Below are 22,001 nucleotides of genomic sequence, written 5' to 3' on the forward strand. Positions count from 1 at the left end.
GCCCGCTCGGTTTCTGCACAATTAAATGCGAGCCATTGTCGGACCGGCAAGATGGGCACTACAGAGGGGGTGTTATTTTTTTGGGCGCGCATTTGGTGGGGGTGGGGGGTTGGAGAACCCTTATGCATCCCAGGTACAGGGGGGATTTGGCCAAAAAGACCATCTGTTGAGTAATACAGTGGCCTACGTATCCCTCGGTCGCTCTGCCTGCGAGATCGCTTCTGCCGAAATTGATATTTCACTCGGATTTAAATGTCTTCCCCCCTCCCCCTCCTCTGCTCCGCGCACTTTCGAATCCCCGCCGCTGGCCGCAACCCGACTCGCGCGTTCTGTACGGTTCAATGTCTCTAAATGCGTCGCCATATTTGGACACTAATTCGGGTCGGAACGGACGCCGACCGTAAACACACACATGCGCTCGCTCTCTCTCTCTCTCTCTCTCTCTCTCTCTCTCTCTCTCTCTCTCTCTCTCTCTCTCTCTCTCTCTCTCTCTCTCTCTTCCTCTCCGCAGAAAGAAAAGGCGGCGGCGTTGCTGTCCATACATTAATTTTACGCTCATGACGGTTCCGAATCATTTGCCTGCGTGCTCTGTGCCGCCTCTAATCTCGGGCCTGCCGCGCAGACCGGCCAGAAGGAGGGAAAAAAGTGCCATGATGATGTGGAGGGACGCAGTGCTCTGCATGGCGAGGGGACGAATCGAACGAATTTTTCGAATGAATGCATAAAAATTTCAGCCACTGAATAAATTTTGCAGTGAATGATGAGAACTTTTTATGGATGAATTTGAATGAACGGCTCGAATGATGGTTGGCTGAAGGAATGCCTTTGGTGGCCGACACGCGTCGTCACCTGGACGGCCAGCCCACGGCCAGCCTGGCCACGGCGGCCCCTCTGCCTGCCTCCCCTCTCCCGCAGCAGCGCGTAAAAAGAGGACCGAAAAGTGTTTAGGGTTTTGTCACCGTCGTCAATTCGTCGCGTGGCCGTGCATTTGGCTTTGGCTGCGCGCTTCCGGCCAGTCTGTCTCTCTCGCACTCGCGGGGCGTGCCCGAGGCGTGCCGCAGCCGCACGGGGGTGCGAGGGAGACAGAAAAGACCGCACAGTGGGCCAGAAGACCAGTGGAGGCGGCCAAAACTCTAGACGCGTTTTGAGCTCCAGAGTCGCTAAATGGGACTGGAACCGAACGTGTGACCCCACCAATGGATTCCTCGTTCGGAGAGCAATCCGTTGGTGGGGTCAACCGTTCGGTTCCAGTCCCATTTAGCGACTCTGGAGCTCAAAACGCGTCTAGAGTTTTGGCCGCCTCCACCGGTCTTCTGGCCCACTGTGGACCGCGTGCCGCCAACGGGTTGGGAAGACGACGACCGGCGGCCTCCCCTGTTTCGGCTCGCGTGGCTGTGCTGCGCGCGCTATGCACTGAGAGATTTGTTTCACATCAAGAACGAAAACTTTGGTCTGCGGGATCAAAATGTGTTTCATCCGTCCAACCTTAACACAGGTGCTAAAGTTTCGGTTCTACGCATCAAAAAATTTCGTTTCAGAGTTAAAAGTTTTGATTCCTAGAACCGAAACTTTAGTATACCTGTGTTAAGGTTGGACGGATGAAACACATTTTGATCCCGCAGACCGAAGTTTTCGTTCCTGATTTGAAACAAGATCTCTCAGTGTGTGGTGCTCTGCACCCCACCGGAGGATTTCTCATTTTCCGTCGCCAATAAACTCGGTGATAAATCCGCCGAGCGCTCCGCCCTCCAGGCCCCTCCAGGCCCTTCCGTGACGAACGCGATGGCGCGCTAATGACTGGGAGACAATACAGTAGCACTCTACATGCGTCGTGCACAGCCGCCTTTTTTGTGAGGTTAGGTTGTCGTCGAGCTGTTAGGCCGTGCCGCCCGAGTCCCGCCTCACCGCCGCGCCGGCAGCACCAAGTTGTGCTTCTCTTATTTTTCGGCCAGAGATGTTTTTTTTAAATGTCATTATCACTAATTATGCATTCGTTCGCCGCATGCTGCCGGTCCCTTCCCCCTCTCTCGCCCCTCTCTGTCCCTCTCCCTCGTTCGCCGCGCCGCCCGTCTCTCTCTGCCGTGTGTGGCACACTGTGTGGCGGCCCCTCAGCCAAAAATGATGTGTGTTAGTGATAGAAAGCGGAGCCGTACGGTCGTCATGGTCGTAATTTTGCATCGCATGTCATCGTGTCGTACACCGCCACGTGATGTTGTTTTGTTTTCCCGGCCAGGGAGGTGCGACGTAATTGCGATATTGAAAAAACGGCGAGGCCCTTGCTGCTGCGGTGCGTGTGGTGGAGTATGCCTCCGCGAAGGCGGGGGTCATGCCATCCTTGAGGATCAAGAAGGTGCCTGTTTGCAGTGCGGCCAACAGTCCCGGAGTTTGAAATTGGGGCTCCAGTGCTTAGAGGGCGGTAGCCGCCACCAGCCTCCCGGTGTTTCACTGTCCCTCCATTCGGGCGGTATTACCAAGCACTTCTCCATGCGCGGTGCTGCATAGCTAATTACAATGCCTTGGGCCCACTCGGTGCGTCAGTGTCTCGGCGTGGCGCGACGGCGTGAGGATCGCATTACTTACCTTCGGTTCGGTTGGCACCATAATCCATCCGCCCTTCACGCGTCTCCACCGCATCTGAAATGTCATTACCATGGCGGTGTCGCGCCGGGCCGCGCCGAGCCGCGCCGAGCGGCCCAAGCTCCAGGAGCCGCGGCCCGTCTGGCTCCAGGCGCCTCCAGGGCCTCCAGGCGGCCGCGGCGTGGCCTCGCTGGAGGCTCGCCTGGCTTTAATGTCGTACTTCGCACTTGACTCGTCATTGAATCTGCTTGCTCTACCCAAACAACAACAACAATGCGCACTGGAGGCGGTTGTTGTTGTTGGGCCGCTCGTCAGATCGGATCGCCTGTTGGCGGTGTAGCTCATATCGGCGATGATTTGCATATTTTGTATGTCGAATGCTGCGGAGTTATTCTCCGGCCGGTATTGTCCCGCGGGGCCGTAATGATTCCTTCTCTCTTTTTACTCGTCTCTTTTCATTTAGGACCCTAGGACCCGGGGAGGGAGAGGTGTCTTTTGAAAGGATGTTCGTCCATTTTTGTTTCGTATTGCTTTATCACGCCGTCTCTCTCTCTCTCTCTCTCTCTCTCTCTCTCTCTCTCTCTCTCTCTCTCTCTCTCTCTCTCTCTCTCTCTCTCTCTCTCCTTCCTCACGTCGCCTCTCGTTATTAATTATTCCCTATTCTTAATCCGTCGCCTTTATCGCCCTCTGCTTTTGTCCTCCTGAATTATGTTTCTTATTAGCTCTATCTGGAGAACGCATCTCGCATTCACCCACTCTCCCTCTCTCTCACTCGGTGTGTGTGAAGATCCAATTTGAATCTCAGCCAGGGCGTATTCAAATTTGCACTGTCATTAGGTCAATCAACCTGTACGCGTTGATTGTGAGTAATCAAGCAATCACTTGTGACTGAGGGAGACGGGGAGGGACGGTGTTGGGGGCGGCGGGAGAGAGAAAGAGAGATGCATGCAGGAATAATGACTGCGGAAGGAAAGCAAGGTCGACCCTCTACACTTTTTTTTTCTCTCCCTCTCCTTCCATTCCTTTTCTGTTTCTATGAAAGTGTGTCTCTGCGTCGACTACTGCTATGCACGGGCGTACGTGAGCGAGTACCGTGCCAAGAAGGGCGCTTCTCCTCGCTGTGTGTGAGAGAGAGAGAGAGAGAGAGAGAGAGAGAGAGAGAGAGAGAGAGAGAGAGAGAGAGAGAGAGAGAGAGAGAGAGCTTGACACATTGCACAGGGTTCGCGTGCCGCGGTCTTCAACTCTTTACTTTTGTTTTTGTTGTTTTTTCGGGGCTGCGCGACATCCAAATTGGGCAGGAAGTGTGGCGCGGGAAACGCAACGGACTGTGTGTGTTTGTGTCTTAAAAACAAAAGCCAAAAAAATACGGTATTCCTCTTTTCGTGAAAGGCGGAGCGCGGCAGCTGATTTTGCTTGAATTAGCCGGCCTGGTGGACATAGAGGCCCCTAGGCCGTTGGCCGCCGCCCCTGTCGCCTTGAACGGCTTTTGTCTGCTGCCGAGTACGGTGAAGTGGCGAAGTGGCCGATCTGGAGGTCGGGACGGAGTGGCAGCAGCAGCAGCCCAAGGACGACTTATTCGGCGAATACTGCACAGCGCGGCCCGAGGCGTTCGCGCCAGTCAGCGTCTTTCAAGACCGATCTGCTGGTATTTCCGCCTCCGTTCCGTGACGCCGTGCCGTGCCGCACCGCGCCGCAACGTGCCGCGCCGCACCGCGCCGTGCCACGCCGTGCCGTGCCGCGGTGCAAGGACAGGCCGCGACTTGGGCCGCGAGGTTTGAGCGCTCTATGCTCGTGGCGCCTACCGACGCTACACCGTAAAAGTGGGCCTTATTAGCCCTGTAGCAGCCCCTCCTCCGGGGCACGAGAGGGAGGCGCACTATTCTCTTTATTTTTTCCCGCTAACGAAAAGCGTGTGCAGCCATTATTGTTTTATTCGCCTTTTAATAGCAATCCGACGGACTGGTGCTGCAGCTGCGAAGGAGGAAGCTTCACATGACTCGCCCGCCCCTTTTCCCTCCTTTTTTTTTACTGTTGCGCTCTTAACGCTGGAAATGGGCTGCTCTTGACAACATCCATGCTAATTTGGCCGTCATAACGAGCAGATAAAACGCAGCGGAATGAAAACGGAATTAATCCGAAACGCGAGGAAAACTGAAGTGATAAATCGGTGGGCCCGCGCGCCGAAAGGTGGCGCTCGATCGACGCGGTGCCGCGCCAGTAGGGTATGCAGATGCGGCTCCTCTACTTTGTGTGGCGCTGCGCGTCGGCAGACGCACCATCGGTGAATCTCGCGAAAGACGCGTAAAAAGGATTAACGGCGTGGCACGGCGCGGCGTGGCACGGCGCGGCGTGGCACGGCACGGCGTGGCACGGCACGGCGCGGCACGACACGGCACGGCACGGCCAGCCAGGGAGCTTCCGGGCGGCGCACCGGGCGCGGGGGAGAGCGTCAAATGTATGCAGATGGCCGCCGCGCCCGCCGTGCCCGCCCAACAAATTTGAGGTGATAACTTTTATGAGCCCGCCAGGCTAGCTGGGTGCCTGGCCGGCTGCCTGGCTGGCCGCCCGGCCGAGGAGGATTTGGCGGTGGTCTGCGGGCTTCCTTCGGCGCCAACAACGTTCGAAGCTCGCGCCGCCTGCGCTGCCGGCAAACGGTGGCAACGGCCGAGGGCCGAGGCTGGGAGAGCGGCCGGCTATGGCGAGGCTGGAGAGGCTGGAGGCGCATTGCCAGGCACGGCATCGAGGCAGCCGTGACATTGTGATTTATTTTGATACGTTTGACACGCGAGCGGCGTGTGTGTGTGTGTGTGTGTGTGTGTGTGTGTGTGTGTGTGTGTGTGTGTGTGTGTGTGTGTGTGTCCGATGAGCAAGCGAATCAGACTGGCCATCATTAGCGCTCGCGATGAGCTTCGTGCATGTCGAGGACAAATAAGAGTGTCGCACAAAGTTTTTCATGTTTTGTTGATTTGGGCCCGTTTTTATTTTTTCTTTGGCCCGTATGGGACACGGATTTGTTCCACATCGCGCTTAGAGACTCCTGCTATGCATGCGGCAGTGGCGGCCTGGCGCACGCACCCACTGCACGCACGCACGCGTGCGCGGGGAGCAGTGTGGCGCCAGCAGCTACCACCTGTCGCGCTGCAGGGCCACTGCAGGGCACTATGGCCGAGGTGAAGCGAGCTGAAGCCCGTACGGTTGGCCCCCCTGGTACCGCAAGCTAGTTATTTTGGTGTGGTGTGGGTGGCGGCAGTGGCGGCCCGAGTGATTACGGCGTATGTGGTCGTCGTTGGCAGCACTGCTGCATGCGGTGCTGTACTGCTGGACGCGGTCATCAGCATTAGTATTCAGGCGCCCTGCCGGCCGGAGCCTTGCCAGCGACGCCACGACGCCAGCCTTGCCAGCCGTGTGAAGAGCGATGGCACGACGACCAGCATGGCCAACCCAAACGGTATCGCCTCACCCAGAGTTCGATACTCTCGAAACGGCTGTTTCTCCGCCGCGCCGCGAGATGGATACTCTCGAAGCGGGCTGTGGGCGCGCGGGCACGTAGTGTATGATACTCCGAAAAATCCGCCACTTTCTGCCCAATAATCTGTGTGAAACTAATTGGAGGGGAAACAGGTAGTTGGAGTGACCCACTTGTAATGCTTTGCGGCTGCGGGTTGCGCGTCTTCCCCGAGTAGTTCTGTCGAGGCCCGCCTCACGTGTGTGCTGACCACACGTGTGTGTGTGTGTGTGTGTGTGTGTGTGTGTGTGTGTGTGTGTGTGTGTGTTGGCCCTGGGAAGACAAGTACCCGGGTATTTCTGTAGCCCGCACGGTAGCCGTCGATTCGTGCACTTTGCGGTAATGCCGCTGACCGAAGAGAGATCAATTTATTTTCTACGCGCGATCGGCGGCGCCCTGGTGCCGCCCTGGTGCCCCGCGGCCACCGCGCCACCGACAGTGTGGTTTTTGGACTAGGCGCCGCGGAGAGGCCCGACCGCACTCCCGGAATGTTTTCCGTTATTGATGACGGAACGTTTTAAAAATCGACTTTTCCGAGTGGCGAGAAGGGGCGGGGCGGGGCGGGGCGGGGCGATGGGGTGCGAGTTATGGAGAACGGTGTGGGAATGGCTGGCGATCGCTCTGCTGTGGTCAAGCCGCCGCCGCTCCGCCGCTCTGCCCTGACGCCTCCCTGGCGTGCCCTGGCCTGCCCTGCCCTCGCACAGTGGGCCAGAAGACCGGTGGAGGCGGCCAAAACTCTAGACGCGTTTTGAGCTCCAGAGTCGCTAAACATGACTCGAACCGAACGTGTGACCCCACCAATGGATTGCTCTCCAAACGAGGAATCCATTGGTGGGGTCACACGTCCGGTTCGAGGCCTGTTAAGCGACTCTGGAGCTCAAAACGCGTCTAGAATTTTGGCCGCTCCACCGGTCTTCTGGCCCACTGTGCCTCGCCTGCCCTGGCCTGCCCTGGCCTGCCCTGGCGTGCCCTGGCACCGACTGTACCGCGAGCGGACTCTGTCTTCTATCTTGGCACAGTTTATGCACAAGTGTGGATTCATTACGCGCGCTTATAAACATGAGTAACGAGTATGTTACGCACTTTTAAATTGGAAAACGAGAATCCTTTTAGCCGGGCGGCCGTTTAACTCTGCTATCGTGCCGTCCGAATCAAAACGACTGGCTTCCTAGTCGAGTGCGTCATAGCTTTCTTCTTTCTCATTGGCGCTTTTGACGCTTTTTCGCGCCATTTTTCACAACTTTTTTTGGAGCTCTGGCGCGGCTGGCCACGGCCCGGTTGGCCCGGTCGGCCAGCCGGGGTCAAGGTGTGTTTGCATATTAGTACGAGCAGATGATGTCCCGGCCAAATAGAGCCGTGCGTGATCCCGGCCGGCGGATGTGGCAGCCTATATTAGGCTCCCCGAATTTGACTATGGACTAGTCCGTTCTCTGTGTGTGTGTGTGTGTGTGTGTGTGTGTGTGTGGTTCGTTAGTGTCTTTGTGCTGGCGGTGCTCTCGGAGACCTCGTTTTGCATCCGTTCCCAGCCGCATTTGCGTGCGCGAACCAGTCCGTGTTAGTGTGTTGTTAGTTGTGAGTCGGAGTAGTAAATACTCCCCTCTGTGTGTGTGTGTGTGTGGTGTGTGCAGGTGTGTGTGTGTGTGGTGTGTGTGTGTGTGCGTGTCACTGGTTGAAATTTCTCATGAAAAAGGTTGTCAAAACAAGTAATGCACTGCCTTTTTGCCTCTTATCTGTGGGAGGTGCACCCATTATGTACACCACCACTGTCTTCTGCCTGCCGCGCGAGGCGCGCAAGGCCGTCCCACCGTTGCCACGCGCGTGGGCGGCGTGTGTGGTGTGTGTGTGTGTGTGTGTGTGTTTCATCACTGCCATAAAGCGTTTGTTTCTTCCACCCCCTCGGTGTTCCTATGCCGCGGCTAATTAGAACCAGTCTCAAGACCTTTAGCGTCAGCGTTACCACCCACGTACGCAAATGAGGGGTGAGGGAAATGGGTGCGAAATCACGCTGAATATTGGTCGGCACATCACGCTTGGGTTCTCTCCTCTCTCTCTCTCTCTCTCTCTCTCTCTCTCTCTCTCTCTCTCTCTCTCTCTCTCTCCTCTCTCTCTCTCTCTGGGAAAACTTCCCTGTTTGTGAGAATTGTCTGGAGTCGATGCCTGGAGGCAGGCCGGAGGCAGGCTGGAGGCAGGCCGGAGCACGGCGAAGTGATCCGCCCGCGGTGGAGGGCGAGGGGAAGGGGGAAGGTGCGCCTTGCTCACGTCCGAGGTTTGCTGGGCCCACGGCTGGGCCCATGGCTGGCCCATGGCTGGGCCTCTCTGCCGCGGTAATTATACTCGCTTCCGTACGTTCAAATACCGGCCGTCCACTCGGGGCCTCGTATTCGTCCGTCCGCGGCCCTCGCGGCCCCCGCGGCCGGAGCTCTCTAAAAGCAATAATCACCAAAAATGATTTGACTGTGATGGAGAAGGGGGCGGGCGGGCGTATGTGACTGTGTGCCGCGCCAGTACTTGCGCAATGCATCGTTGTGCGAGCCACACTGCCCGAAAACCGTGGGCTAGACGTGAATAATTAACGAAACTTTAATAACTGTATTTTTAAAACCAAATTTTTTTTGCTTTGGATTGGCTAGAAATGTGGTTTAGCTGCCACGTTGTGGTCGTAGCATGTCGTCGGGCCACTACGATAAAAATCGCCTCGCCTCTCTCTCTCTCTCTCTCTCTCTCTCTCTCTCTCTCTCTCTCTCTCTCTCTCTCCTCTCTCGCTCGCTCGCATCCTCTTGACCGATCAACCGGCCTGCATGCATACTGTAAAACAAACTAATTTCATCCCGAGAGATGCGAGATGTGAGTCATTCGATATTTATCGAAGCTAATCGATAACGTTCCCACGCCGAATGTAATTGCTTTCACGTTCCTTTTTTAAAATGATTATTAGTATTTTTTGATGTTCATTTTCCCGCCGGTGGCCGTGTAGTAGTAACACCTTCGGCCTTGCCGCCTCGCCAGTCGGTAACCTCGTTTGGCGGACCGCTGAAAAACCAAACGTGGTCTAGACCGCACCAACTGGTGTGGTCAAATGGATGCCACATCTGACCACATTTGACCACATCAGTTGGTGTGGTCTAGACCACGTTTGGCTACGTTTGGTGCGGTCTAGACCACGTTTGGTGCGTTTGGTGTGGTCTAGACCACACCAAACGTGGCCAAACGCGGTCTAGACCGCACCAAACGTGGCCAAACGCGGTCTAGACCGCACCAAACGTGGCCAAACGTGGTCTAGACCACACCAACTGATGTGGTCAAAATGGCACCCATCTGACCACACCAGTGGTGCGGTCTGGACCACGTTTGGTTTTTCAGTGACCTGGCTGTCGCTGAGGCTGCGAGTTCTGCGAGTCCGGAAAATGTAACGGAAAAAATAACCCACCCAAGATTGGAAACGAAAGCAAGTGCTCTCACGTAGTCAAAATAAAACTTCCGTCCTCCTTTTTTTTTCCCTTTTTTCGTTTGCTCTGGCCGCTGGCCGGCGCTGCGGCCCAGCTGCCGTACTAGGCGACCGGCTGCCTGTTCTAATTAGTGTATGGAACAGGTTTGATGCGCGGGCGGCCCGCTGGCCCGCCGGGCCCCGCCCCCTGGCCAGACCCGGGCCCGGGCCTGGGCCCCTCGCTCTGACTCACTCTCCGGCGTATCGATTCGCTAGTCCCATAAGGTGGCCAAAATGTGGGGCCGATGATGACAATCAGTGCCTATTCCCAATAATGATGGTGCGGGTGGACCCGTTGGACTGGACAAGTCTGTGGCATTTGTTTGATGGCGCCTCGCCTCCGCGGCTCGGACTGAGAGTGGTTTCTGCCTCTCTCGCGTGAGTGTGAGAGAGACGACTGCTGTGGGAGGGGCTGTGCATCGGGAATGATCGCGACCCGTGGCCATTTTTCCCCTATCCCCTGCAGAAACGCGAGAGCCCTAACTTGGGTCCTAAACACGCACCTTGCGGGCCCCTTGCAGGCCCCTTCCAGGCAGTGGTTTCACTGAAGGGGGTGTTTACAGGGCGCTTCAGGGAAGGCGTCGCAGGGGAGATGAGACTTTGGAGAAGGTTGGACCGGATGGAGATTGGGCCGGTGCAGGCAACGCGCTGCAGCCTTGCAGTCTTCCAGGGAGCGCGATGTGCATAGTTTGCTTGGTGTGTCATTATGTTTATAGGCATTTCGGCGGCCCAGCCCGTCGAGGCCTTAAGGCGCGCTAAGCAGTAAAGTCCGAATTATGCTTCTCGGAAAACTCCTCATCCCGATGGGACCTTTTAATGGTTCTTTGTTGGTTTCAAGACGCAAATCTCGCCTCGCCAACCCCGCGCTGCACTGCGGGTACCGCCGGGTACCGCCGGGTACCGCCGGGTACCCGGAATGAATGTAAAACATTTAATTGTTCTCCGGTTGGGTGTGCAGGTACAACTTATTGAACGGAGTGCGCTCCCCTTCCCCTTCCTTCCCGGTCCCCCTCCCCTCCCTCCCTGGCCTGCCCGATAATTTTCTGCGACGCTGATCTTCGCCGCGTGCCGCCGCCGGCACTCCCCACTCCGGAGGGCTTTTCGCTGAATGAATTCAGCGACGCGCACGTGAACAAGTCGCCGCCCCGCCGTTCCCTTCGGCCCTTGTTCCGCGTAGCCACGGCCGCCACGGCCGCCACGGCGCGGCCACGCTCGGCAAACACTCAGAAAAACGGCGCCGGCCAATTGAAGGCGAGGGAAGAGAGGAAGGAAAGGGGTGTCGGGTCCGGTCCGGCCCGCCTGGCGGATAGGCAGGCCCTGCACTCCCTCGCAGCCACAGGGCCGCAGGGCCGCAGCCTCGCAGGATGGCAATTGTGTGCTATTACCAGGTCTCTTTGTGGCCGCCGGCCCGGCCCGGCCGGGGCTGCCTGTCGAGCGATTCCAAACTTGGCCGCTCCGTCTCTGTCGCGCCCCCGCGACACGCCCCTCAGTGCGAGGGAGACGGGAGGGCGACCGAGGCACTGCGCAGGCCCCTCGTGCTGGGGGCGCCGGGCGCCGCGCCGGACCCGTCCCACGGAAGGGGGTGTCTCCATTGTGGCGAAATGAAGTCACGGAACGGGGCGTGGCGCGGCGTGGCGTGGCGCGCTCGACTATGTGTGCGTCCTCTCGTTTCCGAACTTCCCCCTCCCCTCCGTCGCGTCGCCTCGCGTCCGTCTTGCCCACCGGACCCGTAAATCGAATTGCGCCCCTCATTGGCCCCCAACATGTGTCTGCTCCCACCGCGCCCTCCGCGCCCCGCGCGCCCCGCACGACTTGTTGTCAACTAACTCTTTGAGTGGACCTCTCGAGGAGCGCCGCGGCGGGGCAGTAGTAGCGCCCTCTGCGTCGCTGCAGCAGTTGTTGTTGGCCCATTTGACTAACGCTTTGTTTCTTTTCTGCATCCGCAGGTGAGTAGCCGAGGAGCAGTTCGCTTTTGGCGGCGCTGAGCTGGCAGCGCGTTGGGTATGTTCCGAAACGCGCGCCACACACACACACACACACACACACACACACACACACACACAACACACACACACACACACACACAGACACACGAGCGCGGGCGCATTCAGACGGTCTGAGAGCGTCGTACTTTGCGTGAGGCTCCTTTTTTATGGGTTTCTGAACGCTTTTCATCGTGAGCTTCGTGCGCGCGAGGCGCCACCGCCGCGCCAGACTCATTTGCATATATGTCCGTGTGTGTGCGAGAGAGAGAGAGAGAGAGAGAGAAAGAGAGAGAGAGAGAGAGAGTTGCTTTTCGTTTATAGGCGGGGGTGGAGGATTGAGGCCTCGTTAGCGGCTAATGCCCTCCATCTGGACGAGATAATCTCGGTCACACAGAGGTATAACTCCACACACACACACACACACACACTCACACACACACACACACACACATATGCGGCCTAAAGTAATGGAGGCCACTGCAACACGTATGGTTATTTGGTATTGGTACCGATGATTACTCCCGCCCCCCAATCGTGCCGATCCGTGGCGTCGCGAGAGGGCCCCAACTGGTTCGGCTTTGCCTGGCGTGGCCTGGCTTTTGCCTGCCTGGCCGTCGGGCTGCGTGGGTGCTGCCTGCCGCTCGCCTTTCCACCCAATTTGCTCCCAGCGACTTGCAAGCCGCGGCCTGCCTTTCCTTTTCGACGGTCTCTGTGTCGCCGCGGAGCCGCTTCTGTCTCCTCTGTCTGTTCTTCGCCTCTTCGTTCGGCCCCCGCGGCGTGCGCTATGGAGCGCTTCTTTCCGATTCTTCGGCCTTTTAACGGTTCCCGATTGTTTCGAAGGACTTGTCCCAGCCTTCGCCTTCGGGCAACCTACGGACCAGCATCTCGTCGCGCTCAAAACCCTCCATCCCGAACCTAACCAAACCGAACCTAACCAAACAACCTAACCAACGCAACCAAACATAACCAAACCTAAAGAAACCAAACCTAACCAAACCCAACTTGGGTGGATCGCGTCGATCGTCTCTTCTAATTAGACGTATGATTTAGGAGAGTGTAAACAGATAGAGGCATGAATATGCAGCGTCTTAAATCCTCGCTCGTTATTTGCGGAAACAAAATGTTTTCGCCCGCATAATGCGACATCGCGCGGCGCTTCCTCTCCGTCTGCCCGTGCATTCATCCATTCATTCATTCATTCATTCATTCTTCTTGCTGCTGGGTCGCTGCTCATTAAATTTCGACCGGCATTTTGATGATGGTGGTCATATGATAATGACCGGTGGTTATGACGGCGATCGGGCCGCGGCGTTGGTTTTTGAGGATGGAGAGAGATGGATGCGCTGTTAGACCTCTCCCCCTTTCTCCCCCTCTCTTTCTCTTCCTGTCCTGTGGCGACGACTGTTGAAGTGTCGAAGGCGGTCAAATGGGCCGCCTCGGCTGCCGCTGGCTGCCGCGCCTCGCCAACGGGTTGCAGCGTTGCAGCGCGCTGTGATTGGCTGCGGAGGCCATCTTGATCCCCTTTATGTATATGCATCACTCTCCAATCGCAGCCAAGCCCTCTCTCTCTCTCTCTCTCTCTCTCTCTCTCTCTCTCTCTCTCTCTCTCTCTCTCTCTCTCTGAATATGCGCATTCCCGCATCGCTCATTATTTTTTTCGCCTTTGTTTATCGTGTTTCGCGTTGTATGCATTCGCTGCCGCTTTGCTTTTCGGTCGGGCCGGCAACGCGCGCGCGCGCGCGCGTGTGTGTGTGTGTGTGTGTGTACGTCATGTTTCATGACCGCTCCGTCCCACGCTGCATGAGTGTGCGTGAATGCATCTGTGTGTAGCTGTCTGCGACCTGTGTCTGCGACACCGTCTCCGCGCTAAGTTCTTCATGCGAGCCGTTACGCGAAGAGCGTCTTGGGTGAACGAGACAAAAGCTTCCTCTTGTTATCTACTTCTTCTGCTGCCGTTTTTTCTCGCAAGTTCTCGCTTGTGCCTTCTCCTCTAACGTCGGATATTTCGGCCAACGGTTTTATTTGGTTGACGTGGCGCCCTCCAACGGCAAGACTCCGCGACGCACCCCCTTAGGTCCGCGGCGGAGTGGGGGGCGAGTCCTCGCAACGGTCTTGGCGGAGACGGTTACAGTTTGCCTCGTTTTTTAAGGGAAAATGGACGGGGGTCGTATCTTGACATCGCCAAATAATAATAAGGCTCGTGAAGCGAAAATCTCGCCCTTAAAAAAAAAGGTGGAACACACACGGGAACAGGTCCGCCGGCCTCGCGGGGTCGCCTGTGGGAAAGTCGAAAAAAGCGGAATCGAAAATCGCGTAAAAGTGATAAAATGTAGGAAACGCGCACCCCTGGCGGCGCTGTGGATTCCGCTTCACTTGTATTCGCGAAAAGAGGGAAAAGGCTGGGGATTAAAAAGAGGACCCTCGGCCCTCCCTTCGCTCGCCCTCCTTCAAGCGTTTTTTTAGGACGAGTCTTTAAAAAAGAGGGAGCCTTTCAGAAAACGCCCTTTTTATCGAAAAATAGAGAGGCCGCGCTCAATCTCGTAATGTATTCTTTTGAGGCTCCCCTCCCCCCTCCCTCCGGCCGCGGACCCTCGGCGACGATGCATCTCCTTCCCGAAAACGGGCGAACCCTTGCCGACCTTCGCCCCCTGTCCTGGCTTCGCTGCCTGGCGGGACAAATCTAGCACCATTTTGCAGGAAACCTGACCTCATGTAAGACAAAGTAGGGTGGGAACGCGATTTTTTTACGGCGTTTCCCCGAGATATGCGAGTGGGAAAAAACGCGAAGAAGGGACGGCTACTTCAACTGTTGCACAATTTTTATCGAAAAAAAGAGGAAAGACGATGTGAGGATTCTTGTGCGGCGCGCGGGGTTTTGGCTGCGCATAGCCGAGGGGGAAGTCGCCGAGTTGATCACCGCCACCTTGTTTTCGGGGTTGACGCGAGACCTGCGTGAGAGAATCGGCTAAAATACACGGGAAACGGCACAAAAATGGGGAGGGGCCCTAAAAAATGCGGCAGGGATGCGCTGCCTTGCTGAAATGCTACCGTTGGCGTTCTCACGGACCGGGGCGCCCCGCCAGCCTTCGCCCTCGGATAAAGTGCGTGGTCGGTTAGAGAGGTTTCACTTCGCAGATAAAAAGTATAAAAAGTAAACGTCGTAACGGCTTCCGCGGGCTCCAACGGATTCTCCCTGAAAACGACTTCGGCGGCCCCGCGGCCCGAGGCTGGGCACCGCGTCGTCGCCGGCCTCGTCGTCCTCGTCGTCGGCTTCTTGGACCGAAAGGGAAGTTGGTTTGACGAGAGGCGCTGCCTGGAATAAACATGTGTCGTTGGACCCCCTCCCTCACCCTTCCCTTTCTCCTTCGCGATTGGCTGCCGCGGCGGCCGCCGCCACCAATCAGCATACAGGCCCTGTTTGCTTGCCGACAAGGGTCAGGCAACGGCCAGTCCGCGGGCCAGGCCAGGCCCACTTCAATTAAAAGAGAGAGATCGACCTCTCGAGCCTCTCCCTTCCTCTCGCTCGCCAAACAACGCCGATTCAATTTGGCGTCCGCGTGCTTCCGGCCACCGCCTTGCTTGAAATCCGGAGCCGGCGCTCTCGATGAATCGAACTTGTTATCCAAGCGTTAGTGGAATTAGTTTTTCGTGTCGTGGCGCCGTATCGGGCTCCATATCAGCCGCGGATCGGCGGAGAGGCTCTTGGGGGCGGCGAGGCCGGGTGAAGTTTAGTCACGCGGCGTGATGTTGTCTGCGCGATACCGCGGCACCGCGGCACCGGGGATGGATCTACTCCCATTCAATCACGGCCTGCCCGACCAAGCGGCAGGGCGGCCGGGCCTGGCGTTGGCGGAGGCTTTTTGCATCCCCCCCCCCGGCATGGCTGGAATTCGCTTTCCCTTGCTGAGCTTTTTTATTTTTTTTTATCGGTAAACGTGCGTAGTAAAACGAAAGCAAACCACCCCCTGATGATTGGCCACGGCCCGTGCGGCTCGCACATTGTGTGCCTCTCTCTTTCCAAACGGCCGCCAACTGAGCAAGCACGCCGAAAGGGGTGGAGGGAGAGAGAGAAAGAGAGAGGGAGGAAGCGAAAAAAAAAAATGGAGGTGTGTTTGACACATGAGCCGCCATTAACACGCGCTGTGCAACACGGGTTGCAATAACCCCACCCTACTCAATAAATGTCGATTTGAGACCCCCGCCCTCCCCTCGCTCGTCCATATTTCTTGGCCTGGGCAGCCTCGGCAGCCTGGGCACCAGCACGTGCTAAAGCGGATGCGTCGCGCACACAACCCCTTTTTCGGCTTCCTTTATTATTTTAAACTAAAGAAAAAAAAACCAACAGCGAAAGGGTAGGAAGGAAGGGGAGGGGTTGCGCGATGTCGCTGCACGCGTGGCGTGGCGTGGCGGCCCGGCCCGGTTGGCGCGCTGCCTGATTGGCCCGCCAATCGGAGATGCAAAGAAGGCAGCGTCGCTCTGTCTCTCCCCCACTCATGGAGCATCCCGTCGGTAGACAGAGCGACGAAAAATGACTCTAGGAATCTCCCGGCGCACCTTGACGCGCTCGAAGGGCGCGGCCAGCACCGCAAAAAATGAACCAAAAACTCGGGGACGGTCCGCGGCGCGTTGATCGTCGCGTCGCAGTCGCGAGGAGACCGTTGCGCCACCGAGTCCGTGTCCCAACCGTCGCCGAGATCCGAGGGATCCAAGACCCGCACGCCGCGACTCCCGACCTGGGTCAACCAACGCGGCACCCAGCCACCCCTTCTTTGGCGTAATCTGTTTCTCTTTTTATTTGGGAAGGATCGAGAAGGAACGTTGAAGTTTTTGGCGGGCAGGTAAAAGCAAGGGTTGGCGACGGTTGGCTGAGGTGCTCGGAGACGGAGGTGGCTTTGTCCGCCTGCTCGTGCGCGGAACGTGGCGGAGGCTGGAGGGTGCCGACGGTGCCGAGGGGGTCGCGGTGACGGGGAGGGTGTCCGCCTCGGTGTCCGCGCCGCGCGCCACGACGCCGCACAGTGGGCCAGAAGACCGGTGGAGGCGGCCAAAATCTCGGACGCGTTCGTGCTCCAGAGTCGCTCGATGGGACTCGAACCGAACGTGTGACCCCACCTATGGAATGCTCTCCGAACGAGGAATCCATTGGTGGGGTCACACGCTCGGTTCGAGTCCCATTAAGCGACTCTGGAGCCCAAAACGCGTCCAGTGTTTTGGCCGCCCGCGCCGGCCTTCTGGCCCACTGTGCGCCGGCCTCGGCGCGGGTGGCGCACCCGTGCAGTTTGCAGCGCGCTTTTTAAACTAAACGGGTTTCGCAGCCGCAAGTTGCGACAAAGGGTTGCCCGGCCACCCCCTCGCGCGCCTCGCGCAGTTTGGCGATTGGGCACGGCAGCCTGGCCGTCGTGGCGGCGGCGGCGGCGGCGGCGGGACTCGAACCCGGGCCGCTGTGGCGATTTGGCCGATTACCGCCGCGATTGGCCCATGAGGCGTGCAGGAGCGAGATGGCCGCATCGTGTTGGGGAAAGGCCGAAAAGGGTGCCGCGCCGCCGCGTCGCTTTGCAAAGCTCGTTACGCGTCTGCTGTCTCTCTCGCACCCCCACGGAACGGCCCGCGAGGCCTGGAGGCGAGGCCCGCACAGTGGGCCAGAAGACCGGTGGAGGCCGCCAAAACTCTGGACGCGCTTTGAGCTCCAGAGTCGCTAAATGTGCCTCGAACCGAACGTGTGACCCCACCAATGGATTGCTCTCCGAACGAGGAATCCATTGGGGTGTCACATGTTCGGTTCGAGGCCTTTTTAGCGACTCTGGAGCCAAAACGCGTCTAGAGTTTTGGCCGCCTCCACTGGTCTTCTGGCCCACTGTGGCCCGGTGCGCGGGGGATTGATTCGTTGGAAAGTGATGCCCTGCCCATTGACACCGGGACACCGGGCACGGCAGCGCACCGCACCGCAGGGCCATCGCATCGTCCGAGTTGAATCCGCGACCGGAGCGAGCAGAGAGCAGACGCAGTGGTCAGGGCGAAGAAGAGGCGCACAGTTTACCTGAGGTTTTCCGCCTTATAAACCCCGAAAGGGCGCGCTGCGCTGCGCTGCCGGCCCGCCTCGCCCTTCGGCACCCCTTCGTCGCGTGCTTCGCACGTGGGGGACACGGGCCGGCCTACACTGTGAGGGCCGTGCCGCCGCCGATCCCGGACAATCCGAGACAATCGCACAATTGGACAATCGGGCGACAGATGCTTGACACCTCCCGCTGCGAGGCTGCGCCGGGCTGCGCGAGGCTAGAGGTCCAGCCGCGCCCTGTCCAGCCGGGCAGCCTCCAGGCGGCCAGGCAGGCAGCCAGCCTCCAGCCCGACCCCTCCCGGACAGCTGGACACTGCTCGGACTTGAATGATAACGGGGTGGGCGGGCCGATGCTTCTACGCTGCGGGCGTTGCTGGCTTTGCAAAAAGTCCCTGATGAAGTCTGTGACAGATTCGAGGAGGCTGGAGGCTGCGGAGCGCTGCGCGGCGCTGCAAAGGGTGGAGGAGACGGCGACAGCGCGGCCCGCCCGCCTCGAAGCCGATTATCTTCATGAAGTCCCTGTCGTCGTGGAGGCCTCGTTGAAGGCGGCAGCGCCGCGCCCGCCTCAGCCCGGCTCAGCCCGCCTCACCGGCATCTGGCGGACCGGGACGGACCGGACCCAACGACGCGCTGCGGACTGTCTGTCTCTCTCGCGCCCCGTCGGGACTGGTCGGGACGCCCCGCGAGTGCGACGGAGACTGCAACGTTCGGAATGGGCCTCGCCGAATCGGCCGAGTATTCGAAAGCAATCAGGAACTGCTGTTTCCGCCCATCAAGGGGTCGAGGAGCAGGGGGCAGCCGTTGGACGTTTGGAGCGTCGATTCGGTAATGTTTTCATCAGTTGCCGAGTGTCGGGCTTGACCCGTGGGGCAGCCGGGGGCTGGCCGCAGGCCGCAGGGCAGCTGTGGCCCCGCCCCGCCCCGCCCCGCCCCGCCCCGCCCCGCCCCGCCCCGCCCGCCCCGCCCCGCCCTGACCGCTTCAGCAGTCGCCCTTTTGTCATTAACTTCCATTTTTCGTCCAATTTCATTGGTGACGTTTCGTCGGTCGAAATTTTATGGGGCTGGCCATGAAATGTCGCGCTCTCGCAACGGTGTGCGTGCGTGCGTGTGTGTGTTGCGATAAATGCATTCCGTTTTGAAGCGGCCCAATAATGGAAAAGGTCAGAATGTGGCGTCGGTGCGTGCGTCTGTGTGTGTTTGGCGTTCGTGGGAGATGACACAATTACTGAGCACGAGTCTGAAAAGCGCCGGACGAGCGGCTGGCCGTGCTGGCCAATGGGGGGACGTTTGTTGCGCGAGGGAAGTGATTTAGTGTCCGAGTGGCTGAGGGCTTTTTGAGAGGTCAGGTCCGCGATGGGTGCGCGCCCGGTGCCCTGCCGCTGTCTGTCTGTCTGTCTGTCTGTCTGTATGCCGGTCGGTCCGCCGCAGCTGATGTGTTGATAAAGTGCAGGGCATGGCCGGCACCGGGCCGCCCTGGCAGTGCCCTGCCTAGCCGCGCTGGCCGCCTTGCATCCGTTACGCTTCTCTGTCTCTCTCTGTCTCTCCCAGCGCTGCGGGGCGCCCCATGAGTGGGAGAGGGACAGCGCGACGGAGCCCGCAGTGGCTGGCTGCCGCTGGCTGCGAGGTGTGAGATGAGCGGCTGCCTGATTGCCCCCGAGTCGTCCGAGTCCCACATGGGCTGCCACGGCACCGCCGGCCATGCCGCCATCACTCACACCGCCTATTTTTCACTCCGCGGATTCTTTGTTCCTTCCTTGTCCTTGTTGTTGTTGTTTGGTTTCTAATTCCTGTCCGGTGATGTATTGTTTCGCGCGAGCCAGCGGGATGAGGAGGCCGAGAGATCGTGCGCGTGTTGTTGCAGTGTAGGCCACGCGCGCCGCGCCTGCCGCGCTGCCGCCCGATTCGGATCGGGCCAAATACAATAATGATCGGACTGCAGCGCTGCAGCAGTTTGCACGCCGGCCAGGCTTGGCCAGGCTTGGCCCGGCCCCGCCCCGCGCTGTCGGCGCCGCCCCGGAATACTTGATCTTGAATTGGATCTCCGCGGACGGGCGGCGGCGCGGCGGAGCGGCGGAGCGGCGGACGGAACACGGTAACGAAGCTTGTCGCCGCGCCGCCGCGCCGCCCTGCGTGCAAGTCTCCTGTCCGCGGAGTAATGAGTCGAGGCCTTCATGATGCGGGCGGCGGCTGCTGCACGGCCGTGAGTGTGTGTGTTAGTGTGTGTGTGTGTGTGTGTGTGTGTGTGTGTGTATGTGTGTGTGTGTGTGTGTGGAACTGACTTGAATTGCAAACAGACTGAAATGGGTTTGGTACCGAACGAAACGAGTCCGGATCACAGAGTCCTTTGACGGCGCGGCGGCCTTCCTTGAAGACGCGCAATGCATTCTGCTGCCGCCCCCGCCGCGCCACGCACAGTGGGCCAGAAGACCGGTGGAGGCGGCCAAAACTCGAAACGCGTTTTGAGCTCCAGAGTCGCTAAATGAGACTCGAATCGAACGTGTGACCCCACCAATGGATTCCTCTTTCGGAGAGCAATCCATTGGTGGGGTCACATGTTCGGTTCGAGTCCCATTTAGCGACTCTGGAGCTCAAAACGCGTTTCGAGTTTTGGCCGCCTCCACCGGTCTTCTGGCCCACTGTGCCACGCCGCGTTCGTTCCTTCCATTTGATTCCATCGTGATTCGCTGCCCCCTCCGCGGCCTCTAAAATCGCTCCACCCTTTCCGTCTCCCACCCCTTCCACCCCGCCCCCTCGGCGAGGACGCGCCGCAGGACGCGGTGCAGGCCGTGCTGGCTGCGGGTCACGTGTCGGCGTGCTGGCCGTGCTCGTGTCGTCGGCAGGGGAAGGGAAGGGAGGGGGCCGGCCGGCGGAGAGCCTCCTCCTTGGACGCGCTGCCGACGCCGCCGATGCGCTGCCGACGCGGAGCTCAGATCCACGCAAGCCGGCTGGCCGCGCGCCTGCTCCGCGCCGCCCCGCTGCGTCCCATGCAGGCCCTCGACCTCCTGAGCGCGCTTGTTGGCCTCGTCGCGGACGTGCTGTGTACCTCGCCGTCGTCGCCATGGTGGACACACTGACAGCGGCCTTTTTCGCCCCTTGGTGTGCAGATAAGCTGTGGCTGGCCGGCGACGCGCTGAGATGGCACATCCCCGAGGACCACCACCACCACCATCACCACCACCGGGACCACGGCGAGCAGCAGGAGCTGCAGGCCGCCGCCGCGCTGCGAGCCAGGATAGCCCTCAGCCATGGTGAGTGTGGGTGCAAGCAGAGGCCGTGGGGCCGTGGTCTCGTAGTGGAGTTGCAGCCAGTCTCAAAGTCAACCAAACCCTCTTTGAACCATCCCTGGCGTCCTCGAGCACGGCACACTTCCCGAAGGCCCGAGATAGCTGCGTCCGGCGTGCCTTACGTCCTCGGAGGTCTTAATGAGCGCTTAATGTAAGCTGCCTCCGCCTCGGCCGCCGCCTCTCCACGCCGGGCCGAGCTGCTCATTGCTCATTTCGCAATCCAAACGCGCAGAAAGGCGTCGCTGCTTTTAATTCCGATTAATGTAGTGTTGCCTAGTGTCGGCGCGAACGGGTTTGCTCTGCGGGCAACACGACACGGCCGCGCTATCGCGGTGCGTGCCGCTTATCTGCCCCGCCCAGCGCGTTTAAGTGTTTTAATTCGCTATGCAAAACGAGCGGGCAGCCCGGAGACGGACAGGCGGGCAGGCAGGCCGATGCACAGTGGGCCAGAAGACCGGTGGAGCGGCCAAAATTCTAGACGCGTTTTGAGCTCCAGAGTCGCTAATAGGACACAAACCGACCGTGTGACCCCACCATTGGATTCCTCGTTCGGAGAGCAATCCATTGGTGGGGTCACACGTTCAGTTCCAGTCCTAATTAGCGACTCTGGAGCTCAAAACGCGCCTAGAATTTTGGCCGCTCCACCGGTCTTCTGGCCCACTGTGCGATGTGCATCGCCTCGGCCGTCAAAGGTTCGGATTGTAAAAGCCTTTTGGCGGTCGCGCCGTCGTCGTGGGCGTCGTGGAGTCACGGCCGGGCCGGGCTGTGCCACGACACTGCCACGACGACACGCTGTCTGACGTGTAGGTGTGGCGCGCCGGGGCCTCACGTCCGATCAAGGAGGATGACGCGTCAATGCGCACGCGCGCGCACTCCTCACTCACTCACTCACTCACTCACTCACTCACTCACTCACTCACTCACTCACTCACTCACTCACTCACTCACTCACTCACACTCACTCACTCACTCACACACACACTCACTCACACACTCACTCACTCACTCACTCACTCACTCACTCACTCACTCACACACACACACACTCACTCACTCACTCACACACTCACTCACTCACTCACTCACTCACTCACACACTCACTCACTCACTCACT

The 22,001-nt window shown here is 58.9% G+C and overlaps 1 protein-coding gene across 1 annotated transcript in view; it reads left to right on the top strand.

The window, feature by feature from the left end:
• Window positions 1-20,850, top strand: part of LOC117646327 (histone-lysine N-methyltransferase set1-like) — a gene marked incomplete at its 3' end in the record, with an annotated part of 31,542 nt that extends 10,692 nt beyond the window's left edge. Inside the window, 1 exon segment of the mRNA XM_034387204.1 lies at window positions 20,707-20,850. Coding sequence (XP_034243095.1) covers window positions 20,707-20,850 — 144 coding nt within the window.
• Window positions 20,851-22,001: the final 1,151 nt, after the last annotated feature.

The sequence above is a fragment of the Thrips palmi genome, unplaced genomic scaffold (assembly GCF_012932325.1).
Source record: "Thrips palmi isolate BJ-2018 unplaced genomic scaffold, TpBJ-2018v1 HiC_scaffold_19, whole genome shotgun sequence".
Taxonomy (NCBI): domain Eukaryota; kingdom Metazoa; phylum Arthropoda; class Insecta; order Thysanoptera; family Thripidae; genus Thrips; species Thrips palmi.